This window comes from Equus quagga, chromosome 11 (genome assembly GCF_021613505.1).
Source record: "Equus quagga isolate Etosha38 chromosome 11, UCLA_HA_Equagga_1.0, whole genome shotgun sequence".
Taxonomy (NCBI): domain Eukaryota; kingdom Metazoa; phylum Chordata; class Mammalia; order Perissodactyla; family Equidae; genus Equus; species Equus quagga.
In genome coordinates, this window is record NC_060277.1 from 116,254,091 (window position 1) to 116,267,662 (window position 13,572).

Below are 13,572 nucleotides of genomic sequence, written 5' to 3' on the forward strand. Positions count from 1 at the left end.
GGCTGGAGGGCGCCGTGGTCACCACCACAGTCACACTACAGGTTGGAGGGCGCCGTGGTCACCACCACAGTCACACCACAGGTTGGAGGGCGCTGTGGTCACCACCACAGTCATACAGAAAGTCCCTTAACTTTAACCGGCTTCATAGGATCTCAAGCTGGGGACATAAGAACCTCCGCAGCATCTCACAGCCCTGCAGAAGATTCTGGATCCCAGCGTTTCACAGCCCTGCAGAAGATTCTGGATGTCCCGGCATCTCACAGCCCTGTCGAAGATTCTGGATCCCGGCGTTTCACAGCCCTGCAGAAGATTCTGGATGTCCCGGTGTCTCACAGCCCTGTCGAAGATTCCAGACCCTGGTGTCCCACAGCCCTGAGGAAGATTCCGGACCCCAGCGTCCCACAGCCCTGCAGAAGGTTGCAGATCCCGGCATCCCACTGCCCCGTGGATGGCTGCAGATGTCCTGGCGTTTCATAGCCCTGCAGATCTCTGCTCAGACAACCACCGTAGTACTTTATTCACCCAGAGTTTCCAACTCCAGTATGGTGGGGGAGGGGCTACTTTGTTGAAGAAGCACCAGACATTTACAAAATTTTAGCAAAGGTATAATTTAAAACATAGAGTGAAGTGCAAGGATCTAAGTGTGCGTGCGGGTCGGTGGCTTATGACAAATGTACCCATGTAACCCACCCCGTCAACATGCAGAGTATTTCCATCACCCAGAAAGAGCCCCTGTGCCTGCTCCCCAGAGAAACCAGGGTTCCAGCTCCTACCACCGTGGACCAGTTCTGCCTGCCAGAGACGTTACCTAAGGGGAATCCCACAGTCTGCATGCTTCTGTGTCTGGTTTCTTTTCTTCACCATTTTTTGACATTAACGCACATTCTTACAAGCATCAGTAGCTTGTTTCCTTTAATGCTGAGGATCGCTCCATTACAGCAAACTCTGTGTATCCATCACCTGTTGATGACACTTGGGTTGTTCCTGGTTCTTGGCTATTATCAGTAGTGATGTGTTGAGCAATGTTTTCATTTCTCTTGCATAAACACCTAGACATGGAATTGCTGGCTCACAGGCCAGGGGTCAATTTAATTAATAAAAAGTGCCAAACAGTTTTCCAAAGAGGATGTACCATTTGCACGCCCAAGAACAGTGCATGAGAGTCCCGGAGTGCCACATCCTCACCACCACGTGGAATTGCCAGACAGTAATTTTAATCTTTCTAGTGGGTGTGTAGCGGGTGTAATTTGCATTTCTCTAACGGGAACAATAAGCACTTTTTCATGTGCTCATTGGCCGGTTATATATTATTGCTTTGTGAAGTGTTGGTTAAAGTATTTTGCCTATTGTTATTAGATTGTCTTTTTATTACTAGGTGGTGGAGTATGCCCTCCATACTGGTCCTCTGTCAGACATATGGACTGTGAATATTTTCTCCCAGTCTGGTTTGCCTACTTATTTTCCTAATGAGTAAAAGTTTTATGAGCAAAAGTTTCAAATTTTGATGAAGTCCAATTTATCAATTTTTAAATGATTCTTGTGTCCTTGCTAATAAATTTTTCCCTGTCCCAAAGTTGTGAAGATATTCCCTGAAGTGTTTTCTTTTAAAGCTTTCTATTTTAGCTGCTTCTATATTTATATCTTAGATCCATCTCGAATTAATTTTTCTATATGATGTGAGATTCCTTTTTTCCCCATAAGTATATCCAGTTTTCTGTTTGTTGAAAATATTTCTCTTTTCCCATTGAATGCCCTTGGAGACGTGGTTGAAAATCAGTGGGGTGTATAATTGTGTGTCTATTTCTGGACTCTGTCTCATTGATCTCTTTGTCTGTCTCTATGTATTGATACACTCTCCTGATTGCTATACCTTCAGAGGAAGTCTTAAAATTGGGCACTGCGAGTCCTCAAATTTTGTTCTTTTCAAGGTGATTAGGCCATTCTGGGTCCTTTGATTTCCCACGTGAATTTCAGAATCAGATGATCAGTTTCATTAGGATCACATGGAATCTACAGATCAGTTTGGGGGAGAACTGACATCAACAATACTGAGTCATCCAATCCACGAATGTGGTACATCTCCCATCTATGTAATAATTTTATTTCGTTTCTCTCAGCAATGTTTTGTGATTTTTAGAGGCTATACATACCTTGTTAAATTTACCCATAAGTTTTATTTTTGATGCCATCATACATTTTTTTAAAGCTGCATTTTTATTTTTTTAAAGATTGGTACCTGAGCTAAGAACTGCTGCCAATCTTTTCTTTTCTTCTGCTTTTTCTCCCCAAATCCCCCCAGTACACAGCTGTATATTCTAGCTGTGGGTCCCTCCAGCTGTGGCATGCGGGATGCTGCCTCAACATGGCCCAGCGAGCAGGTGCCATGTCCATACCCAGGATCCGAACTGGCAAAACCCTGGGCCGCTGAAGGGGAGCACATGAACTTAACCACTTGGCCACGGGCCAGGCCCTAAAACTTCATATTTAAATTGTTCATTGCAAGTCTATAGAGTATGTGTGTGTGTGTCTGTAAATATATATATCCTGAACTTGGGTCCTGGAAACTTGCTAAATTATTGCTTCTGATTTCCTATGAAACACAATCATGCTGTCTACAAACGAGGACAGTTTTATTTCCACTTTCTAATGCTTGTATCTTTTCTTCTTCTTGTCTTACTGTGCTCACCTCTGTCACAACATTGAACGGAAGTCGTGAGCTTTCACCTTGCTGACCCCTGATCTTAAGAGGGAAAGCTGGGCCGGCACCATGGCCAAGTGGTTAAGTTCATGTGCTCCGCTGCGGCGGCCCAGGGTTTCACCCGTGTGGATCCTGGGCACGGACACGGCACTGCTCGTCAGGCCATGCCGAGGCGGTGTCCCACGTGCCACAACCAGAAGGACCACAACTACAATATATACAACTATGTACAGGGGGGCTTTGGGGAGAAGAAGAAAAAAGAAGAAAATGATTGGCAACAGATGTTGGCTCAGGGCCAATCTAAAAAAAAAAGAAGAGGGAAAGCGTTCAGTCTTGAACTATTAAGTGTGGGGTTAGCTGGAGGTTTGTGTAGCTATTATCAGATTGAGAATGTCTCCTTCCAGTTTGCTGAGATTTTTTTAAAAATTAGTAATGGGTATTGAATTTTGTCAAATGTTTTTTCTGCCTCCATTGGGTTGATCACCTGACTTTCCTCCTTTATCCTGTCAGTGCAGTAAATCATACGAATTGAGTTTTGACTTTTGAACCTGACTTGTATCCATGATACATTATCCTTTCATGTATACTTGTGAATTTGATTTGGTAATTTTTTTTTCTTTTTTTAAAAATTGAGGCCTGACGTGTATCATATTTGTTTGGCAGTATTTTGTGAATGACTTTACATCTACTTTGACAAGGGATTTTGGTCTGCAATTTTATTTTCTGGAATGTTCTTGCAGCAGTTTGGTATCAGAGTCAAGCTGGGCTCATGGAGTGAACGGGGGCCTCCCTCCCAGCACCAGAAGATCCTTCTCCTCTTCTGTTTTCTGAATGAATTTCTGTAAGGTTGGTATTACTTCTTCCTTAAATCTTCGATAGGATACATCAGTAAAGCCATCTGGCTTGACTTTTCTTTATGGAAAGTTTTAAAATTACTAATCTAATTTCTATTTATAGTTTAAGTATCTGTAGGATCCACAGTGATGTCTCTTCTTTCATTCTCAATATATTGGTAATGTGTATTTTCTTTTCTGTTTTAAGTTAATCTTGCTAGAGGTTTGACAATTTTATTTCAAACAATCAATTCTCGGTTTTGCTGGTATTTTTCTATTGACTGTCCATTTTCAATTTCAGCATCTTTCACTTTTCATTTCTTTCATTTTATTTACTTTGTGTTTATTTTGATATTACTTTAGTAACTTTTAAAACTGGAGACTTAGATAATTGCTTAGTTTCTTCTCTTATGAGCTTTTAAAGCCATACAATTTTACTGTAAACTCTGTTTTATCTAAATTCCACAAATTTTGACATATCATTTTAATTGTCATTGAATTAAATATTTTTGGAATTTCTTTTGTGATTTTTTTCCGCTTGGTTGCTTAATTTCCAAATATTTTGGATTTTCAACATGTCTTACTGATTTCTAATTTAATTCTGTGTGGTCATAAAACATACCCTGCATGATTTCAATCATTTGAAATTTATTCAGATTTGTTTTGTGGTCCAAACTATTGTCTATCTAGCACTTTAAAAGAATGGTGACTCTGCCACTGAGTGTAGCGTTCTGTAAATGTCAGTTAGGTCAAGTTGGTTAGTACAGATTACCCCTAGTTCTATCAATTTCTGAAACAGAAGTTAAAATCTCCAACTGCAATTGTGGATTTGTCTATTTCTCCCTTTATTTCTGTCAGTTTTTGCTTCATGTATCTTGAAATTCTGTGATTGGGGTAAAAACATTCAGGATTGTTATATCCTCCTGCGAAATGACCTTTTCGCCATGTGTGCAAATCGCACTTGCATTGACTCAGGTTCATGACACAAATGCCCAAACAACAATGTTCCACGAGAGCTCTTCTACCAAAATTCAGATTTAACGAACAACAAGAGAAATCACATCCTTTTGCTTAAAGCTGGAAACAAAGAAGCTAAGTTTTAATGTTGAACAACACAAGCGCCAGAGTTAAAGGACCTCCCAAGTTGATATGGATGCTGGGATCTGGGACCCCCACACATGACAAATGGCATCACACCTGTTGTGACAGTGGACATGGCACCCTCCATGTAAGTGGACATCAGCCCTCCCAGGACAGAGGATCCCAGTTGAGAAGCCACACCTTCCAGCAAAGCTCATGCCCTCTGGGGGAAGAACAGAGTCGCCAATCCTTCCGAAACACCAGTACACATCCTGTGTCAAGCTCTTTACGTTCAGAGCATCCGCTACCAACAGTCCTGTCTGAGGCCCATTCCTCCCCATTCCCCAAAGTGAACAGTGTTATGGCAGCGAGACACCACGGGGAACACACACTTGTAGTTGTGAGAAAAATGTAAAATGCACATGCACCTGCACACGCATGCACACAGAGACGCACACACACGCACACGCATGCACAGTTCAAACTAACTCTCCATCACTCTTGCTGCATTTCCCCACCTCTCCTGCCCGTCCCCAGCAGTCAGCCTAACGCACACCCAGCCACAGTGGCTCAGGCCGGCAGCCTCGGAGCCTGAGGGACCCCTGGGCTGTGCCTGACGAAAAGAGGGAGAGAGGGAGTGCATGGCCTCCCTGTGCTGCCCCAAGTAGGGGGTGTGGCTTAACTGCTGTCCATGGCTGCCCTCCCCTCGTTGGGGGGGGGGGAGTTGTCCCCAGCCCCCGCCATCAAGTCAGAGGTGTGCAGGGCTCACCGTGAGAGTCCTCTCAGCTCAAAGCAAGCGAGAGCAAGACTTCAAGGACAGCCACACTGGATTCTACCTCACTTTAAAACTGTGAGAAGAGATACTTGGCCCCACCCTGGGGACCCTGGTCCTCAGACCCGGAGATGACCTCCTTCCACGAAGGCCCCCCCATACTTCTGGATTTCCTGCCTTGGGGCAGAGACTCAGCCTGGTCACCTGTCTGCCCCCGACCCTGGCCTGGACCTCGGCCGGCCCCCAGCGTCTGGAGCCTTGGGACCTACGTACTCGAGGACAGAGTGTGTGGCCGCCTTCGGGTGGTAGCGGTAGATGAGGAGGCTCTGGTCCACTCGGACGACCCCGCCGCCCTTCCTGAGGTGGCTGTAGAAGAAGAGCAGGTCCTCGGGCACACCCTGCAGGCAGGAGGAGAAGCATCAACTGTCGCGGCGTCTCTGCTCACAGCGGAAATGCACCCGTGCCCCATGCGCTCTGTGTGCACTCTAACTCAGGTGACCGGAGACGGAAATCCGCCTGGGGTCCTAGGCCGTCCAGCTCGATACACGGGGCTTCAGTGCATGAGTGACATGCCAGCGCCACCAGCACATGGATGTTGCTGGGCAAGAGTGACCATACGAGACAAGACGGTGCCAAAGGGGCCGAGAGAAGCCCCACGTGACCCTTGCTCGCGGCCTCCAGCTTGAGAAGCACCCGCCAACAGGGGCTTGGCTCCGACGGGGCCCGCAGAGCTTTACATGGGTGCTCCTGTCCCGTGAGAGCTCAGGCCCCCTCCCCGAGTCTAGAGAAGACAACAAAGGGGCAGCCCGCCCTCCGCTCATCAGGGCCGGGCATCGGGGCCTGCGGCCGCCCTGCTGCCCCTCAGGCCAGCCTGTCTCAGCCTTGAGAACAGACAGCGAGTCAGCTCCCCCAAACTTTCTTACATTCAAAGCGACAATCGAGTGAGCAGAAGGGTCTGAGCCATGCTCTCCCCTGGCTCCCAGCAGCAGCCGCTGAGGTGAGTCCAGCAGGTGGAGCCATTGACGGCTAGTGCCTGGCCTCAACGTCGCCAGGATGCATCACTCCAGGCAAAGGCTGGTCTTCTGACAGTGTCGTGGCCATCGCTCACTGACCGGCCTGTGCTGCCTCCTTGGCCAGCTCTCCAACCCCGAGCTTGGTTCAGACACGGCAGTGCCAGGGCCACAGCCGCTTCCAACAAAGCCACAGCTCCTTAACCCTGGCTCCCTGGCTCTCCAGGCCGGCCGTTTCCAAGAGGAAGGCGGCACAGAGCCTGGCCCAGTCACCCTGCGGCGAGACGGGACCCTTGTGGGATGGCACCTCCTCGCCAGCTCCCGAGGCCCAGGCCGGGCCTGTTTGCAGGGTCAGCGATACCAACACAGCTTGTCTGCTGCTCCTGGGCCGAAGACGATTCAGAATAGAGCCACGGCTTCCTGGTCAGGCCCGGACACTGCCTGAGCACCGCCCCTGGGGCAGCGGACTCGCGAGGTTCCTGACTCATTCTCAAAGTCAGCCCTGAAACGCTGAGGTTAGCGCCCAAGTTGTCTGCCCTGTCATTTTATAAGCCACCGCCAACCTCTGGGCGTGTGAGCCGAGATTGGAAGGTCACCCTCACGGGAGCCAGGCAGAGAGGGCTCACCCGGGAAAAGGCCCCAGCACAAACCCCACCATCGCAGGGCGGTCCTGCGAGGACATGGAGCGGACGTCTCGTTGCCAGCATCCGGGGCTTCGCAGACCAGCGCACAGTGACTCAGTGGAGTACCGTGCAGTAGCTGAAGTGGCTTTTACAAAGACCATGACGATGTGAAAACATCTACAACAAAACACTACGTTGGAGATCAAGTTTCAAAACTGTGTCGCAGCTCTGCTGAAGCTTGTCCACAGTGAACACAGACGCAGCTCAAAGCAGTTGTGAGTGATGGGCTCACGGTGATTTCTGTATTTTTCTTTTTTCCAACTTTCTGCACTTTCAAGGGCACCTTTAAAGAGCACACTAACCCTGAGCACTTCATGGGTTTAGGAAAGAGAGAAAGATGTTCTCTCCTCTCATGACCTGGAAGAACTCAATCCTCCGAGTTTCCTTATTTCTGGCAAAAAGAAAAGTGAGGATTTATTTAGAGGAGGCACGGGCACTGCTGCTCCTGCAGGTGAAGGGGTCTGTCCCACTTAGCGCCCTCGCCACCTGGCCAGTGCCCCAGTGCCAGCAACCAGCTCCCTGACAGGCGCCGGTTCATTTCATGAAGAGTCCAGCTCCCCTGATCCCCTGACTGGCTGGAAACTGCACCAGAGGCTGCAATGGGAGGAAAAAGGCCACGCGGCCTGGAGAGTCAAGGAAGGTGTGGGTAACTGAGAGAAAATACCCCATGGAGACGGGGTGTCCACGCTGCGGGGGGAACACGGGAGCTCTAAGCTGGAGTCACCCCGGGAGGGACATGCCCCCGGTGCACAGGGGGTCCCGGTGGGTGAGAAGGTGGCTGGGCAGGGCAGGAGCACCCCCAAGGCCTGGTGACAAGGGACCCCAGGCTCCTGGAGGACAGGAGACACCACCCCTCCTCCCGGCCCCTCCCAACACACTCCAGGAAAGCCGCTGCACTTCACTGCAGGGACGGAGGGGGCGGCACGAGTCAGGAGTCGTGCGGACTGCCTGACAGTGCCGAGAACGCACAGGCGGACGTATTTACCCACACGGAGCCCGTGTCAGAAGAACAGAAGACCAAACACTTCCGTGGATGCAAACCCAACCCTCCCCCAAAACAAGAGCAACCACCAAACCCCAAGCCATGGGGCAGCTGACGCGTGAGGACAGTCCTCCATACGAAACCGCACATTCACAGAACATGGTGCAGAACTCGAGGAGGCCCCTCTCAAGCCAGAGACTCAGTGCCAAACAGGCAGATGTGCACGAGGCCTGAAGACAGCAGGGGAGCGCTCAGCCACCCGGGGACGACGCAACTCTCACGGCGTGGGGCTTCCTTTGGGACAAAACGGTTCTAACATCAGATCGTGGTGATGGTCGTACTTCCCTGCGAATTTCTAAAATACACTGAGCTGCACGTTGTAACAGGTGAATCGTATGGTATGCGAATTATACCCCAATAAACCTCTTAAATAAAAGAGGGTTGGCTAAACTCAAAAAAGAAATAGAGGAAAAAGAGAAAATTATATGAGAGATGAAGACTAAATTACAAGGTCCTCAAAGGAAAACAGATTTGAATAAAACTAAGGACACTGAAGAAATGTAGGAAAATAAATAAGAAAATAAAAATTATATAATCAAAGAAGTAAAAAGGGTTACAGAGAAAGTTGTTGAAATGGAAGATGGTCATAGAGAATCCAGCCAGCATGTAACCAGAGTCTTAGGGCCACAAAGAGAGGGACTGGGTGGGACACGCCTCTACGAATGTTTATCTTCTGACACAAGTGGAAATCATGCAGCAAAACATGGATGAGATGGGAAAGAGGGAAATAGAATGAGCTCGTTGGTTGTTGTATAGACAATGGGTGGGAGTCAAAATACCTTTAAAAACTGAAAAAAGGCAGAGTAGAAAAGCTTTCAGAAGAATGCCCAGGATGGATAGAGACACCTCTAGACCAAGATAGAGACCTCTTTCAATGCCAAGAGAAATTTAAAACACAAGGGCAGGTGACGGCTTCCGGCTCTGGCTGGCTGAGCGTGCGGCCTTGTAGGAGGTCTGTACCCATGAAGAAGGTCAGGGCCTTCAGGGTGGGGGGACCAGCACAGACTCGCGAGGTGGGCGGGATGAAGTGGACAAAATCCTACCGTTCCCAAGTCCTCAGGACAGAATGTGGGACGAGCAGGACAAGTGGAAGTGAGGGGAAATCTCAGAGACCAAAATGGGAGAAAACACCCACCCCACATACCCAGCAAAGAACACCAACAATTCAACAATAAAAACAACCCCCTTAAAAGTGGGCATAAGATCTGGACACCCCACAAAATAACACACAAGTAGCCAATCGGCACATGAAAAATTGCTCAGCATCGTTAGTCATGTTGGAAACGCAAATTAAAACATAACGAGAAGCCACAGAACTCCGGCCAGAAAGCTGCCCCTGGAGGGACAGACACCAGCCACTGGAAGACGGCCGAGGACGGGCCACCACGCCTGGGGTGGAAACGCATAAAACCAGCAAGCACCCTTGTGCTGCAATTCCAGGCCTGGGCTGCTTCCCAGCAGACTCGAAAGCTCGTCTGGGAGCTCTGTTGTGCTGGGCGGCCGTCCTTCCTGGCCACCCGTCCCCCTGCGGCAGTGACAGCCCCCTCCAGGCCGACCCGCCCAGGCCAGGCCTGCCCTCAGCGGAGCTGCATTCTGAATCTACAAAACTTTTCTTCCTGTTTAAGGGCCTGAAGGGCTGCCTCCTGGGGGCCCAGCAGCTGAGGCTGTTTACCACGGCTGGAGGCCGTCCTCGCCACCATCACACCACCTCCGAGTCTCAGACTCACCTCCGCACGCTGCCTCTGCGAGTGCGTTTCCCGCCAGAAACCCGTCCTGCCCTGTGGCTCGCGAACACCGTTCCCACGCCCCACAGCCAGCTCATCCTCCGAATCCTGCTGCCACCCGGACCCCTGCTGCATCACCTGGACATTGACTGTTCCCTGCTTCGGGCACGCACCCTTCTCTCCACAGGGCACGAAACACAGCCGTGGTTCTGCACAGGCCTTGGAGGGACCTCGATGCCTCCCTAAGGCCAGGGAGGAGTTGAGGGGCGGTGCCCACACCCAGGCCCAGCTCTCAGGGCGCCAGTGTCCACCTCACAGGGCACACCATGAACAACTGTTCAGCTCAGCCTGTTTCTTTGGAGAGGGCCTGAAGGAACCATGGGAACACTTCACGTCCTCGTCCTGACGGTGAACTCTGCTGCCATCTGTGACATGCCTCCTCACGCCCCAAGCCCTCACCTGCTCCAGCTATGACCCCATCACAGCCCTGGTCCTGGTGCCTGATCCCTGATCTCTGCTCCCTGGTCCTTCATCCCTGGTCTCTGGTCTCTGGCCCCTGATCTCTGGTCCTTGGTCCCTGAGCCCTAGTACAAAAGGAGGGAATACACCTTTTTTTCCTCCAGGAGCTTCCTCTCCAGGCAGAATTAACTTGAGCTGAGTCCTGACATGCTTCCGAATCTAAGGATGCATCAAATCCTTAAAGCAGTGTCTCTCATGGAATGTCTCCTGGTGACCATTTCTGCAGGAGACCATGAGCAGCAGGTCCTTGGATTCAGCTCCAATAAGAGCAGTGGTTTTCGTGGCACCTGCTTGGAGTTAGGGAGCCTTGCTGGGGTGTCCCTTTGCCCACGTTGTTGTCTTACTTTCAGGGAGAAAGCAAGCTGAGAGGCCACCCCACCTGGAAAACAAAGCCTTGGCCCCTGCAGCCCCTGGTGAAGCGGGGGTCCCTGGGGTGGGGGCTGGATCTCTGGGTGCAGGGTGGTGCCACACGTGCACAAGCTCTCTCCACTCATATGTATTTGGGGAGAAACAGGAACACAAGATGGTGCCCGACAGGCTAAAATTGTGAGTTGTGACTCCTCCAAGAGAATGACCAGGCCTCCCATCCCAGCTGCATGGGGAGAGGGGAAGGTCAATTGGGAACGGGGCAATCACATGTCCACCAGGCGTGACCTCGGCCAGAGACAGGAGGAGCGCAGTAGGCCCACGGCAGAAACGCTCCTTGCTTGGGCCAATCCTGGGCCGCAAGGGCTGTGTGACCTTGCTAGTGACAGCCTGGCATGGTGGCAGACCCGCTGGGCGGCCAGCCCCTGGCGCAGACACTGATGGCTGGTCTCTCAGGAGATCTTGTTTATAAACTCCTGGGGGGCGTGTCCGGGTGGCTGTGAGGGGCTGTCTGGCCAAGGCAGTGTGGGGGACGGCAGAGCGGCCAGCCTCTCCCTCCAAATGAGGCTGTGTGAACAACAGGCAGGGAGGGAGTGGTGGGGTAGAGGGATGTGAGTGGGATCAGGGAGGGGGTCGGCCCGGAGCCAAGGGTCCATGTGGCTCCTATGCAGTTGGTGAACAGTTGACCCTGCTGTCAAGAGGATGGAATGAGGCTCAGAGTGAGAAAGGCTGTGGCCAAGGCCCCAGGGCAGGTGGTCGAGCCTGGGCCTGAGTCAACACCCACAGCTTGTGGCCTGGGCCCTCACCACCTGCCCTGGGGCCTTGGCCTAGACCCTCTGTTGGCCTTTGTGCATCCAGGCTCCCTCCTGGCCCTGGCCCAGCAGTGGGGGGGGCCACGGGCCCTCATCAGAAGTCAAAACAGCGAAGGCTTGAGGGGCCTCGACAGGCCCAGTGCACCGTCTCCCCCCATGGGGACCAGACCTCAAGTTCTCAAAGCCAATCTAAGGGGGCTCATGGGAAAATAAACTAATTGACCCTAAGAACTAGATTTTAATCGGGAGCAGGAGTGGGGACTCTAAGACTGTCTGGCGAGGGAAGAGTGGGCAGGTCAGCGGCTGGGTCCCCACTCCTAGGCCAGAGGCTAGAGACCAGGGTGAGCTGAGCTCCTGCAGGAGACAGCCCCACACGAGGGTGAGGGTGCAGAGGAAGGAGCCAGGCTCAGTCTGGACACCAATGCCCAGGGGCTGCCTCCCCCACAGGGAAGGATGGGTTGCTCCTCTCCTGCTGTCACCCAGAGGCAGCACAGCCGACACCGTCCACATTCTACCCTTTCCCACAAAAAGCTTTCAGACTAGGATGAGGTAACCTGGGGCCTGGGCCAGGGCAGGTGCGACTCAGGCGTCCTCAGCCTTCACACAGAAATCCCCTGCTTTCTGCAAAACAAACACAGTGCTCTCTGGGCAGCTCAGCACGGCAGGGCAGGAGAAGTGCTGGGAAGACCTTCACGGAAGGCCATCTCCAAATCCCGGGACCCCGGAAGTGCCCACGGGGTAGGGCTGGGTGCGGGGACCCACAGAGGAGGTGACAGCGCCTCCTCCCACCCCAGAAGGGGAATCCACAACGGGACCCACACTTACCTGCCCGCCCTCGTCAAAGGGGCCCACATGGGAAAACCACGCTCGAGAGCAGAACCAGGTGGGCATGACGACAGTGGGGCCATGGGAGGTGAACACCTACAAGCAATTAATATGGAAGAATTAACAGAGAAGAACAGCTGGGCACACAGTGTGCAATTTATTTCCCACAGAGTGTCATTCAGAGAGCAACCAGCGATTTCGAGGTCCCCTCTCGGTAGATGCAACGATTCATGAGATATTACAGCCAGATCAACGGAGTCCGGCCACCAGAGAACAGAAGGGGGAGGGGCCAAGAGGAAATCAGTGGACAAATCCAGCCAACCCCGGGCCCTTCTTTCGGGATAACGCTCATTCCACCCCGAGTCCTTCTGGAGGGATAACGCTCATTCTACCCGAGTCCTTCTGTCGGGATAACGCTCATTCCACCCGGAGTCCTTCTGTCGGGATAACGCTCATTCCACCCGGAGTCCTTCTGTCGGGATAACCCTCATTCCACCCCTAGTCCTTCTGTCGGGATAACGCTCATTCCACCCCGAGTCCTTCTGTCGGGATAACGCTCATTCCACCCCGAGTCCTTTGTCAGGATAACGCTCATTCCAGCCCGAGTCCTTCTGGCGGGATAACGGTCATTCCACCCGAGTCCTTGTCGGGATAACGCTCATTCCACCCCGAATCCTTCTGTTGGGATAACGCTCATTCCACCCCAAGTCCTTCTGTCGGGATAACGCTCATTCCACCCCGAGTCCTTCTGTCGGGATAACGCTCATTCCACCCCAAGTCCTTCTGTCGAGATAACGCTCATTCCAGCCCGAGTCCTTCTGTCGGGATAACCCTCATTCCACCCGGAGTCCTTCTGTCAGGATAACCCTCATTCCACCCGGAGTCCTTCTGTCAGGATAACCCTCATTCCACCCGGAGTCCTTCTGTCAGGATAACGCTCATTCCACCCCGGGCCCTTCTTTCGGGATAACGCTCATTCCACCCCAAGTCCTTCTGTTGAGATAACGCTCATTCCAGCCCGAGTCCTTCTGTCGGGATAACCCTCATTCCACCCGGAGTCCTTCTGTCAGGATAACCCTCATTCCACCCGGAGTCCTTCTGTCAGGATAACCCTCATTCCACCCGGAGTCCTTCTGTCGGGATAACGCTCATTCCACCCCGGGCCCTTCTGTCGGGATAACGCTCATTCCACCCCAAGTCCTTCTGTC

The 13,572-nt window shown here is 51.7% G+C and overlaps 1 protein-coding gene across 4 annotated transcripts in view; it reads right to left on the reverse strand.

Moving 5' to 3' along the window:
* Window positions 1-13,572, reverse strand: part of B3GNTL1 (UDP-GlcNAc:betaGal beta-1,3-N-acetylglucosaminyltransferase like 1) — a 134,357-nt gene that overhangs the window by 15,634 nt on the left and 105,151 nt on the right. For all 4 annotated transcript variants that reach the window (XM_046676430.1, XM_046676429.1, XM_046676431.1 and 1 more), the window contains 2 exons: window positions 12,365-12,460; window positions 5,657-5,781 (listed from right to left, as the gene is read on the reverse strand). In XM_046676430.1, the coding sequence (XP_046532386.1) occupies window positions 5,657-5,781; window positions 12,365-12,460 (221 nt within the window). The remainder of the gene's footprint in view (window positions 1-5,656; window positions 5,782-12,364; window positions 12,461-13,572) is intronic.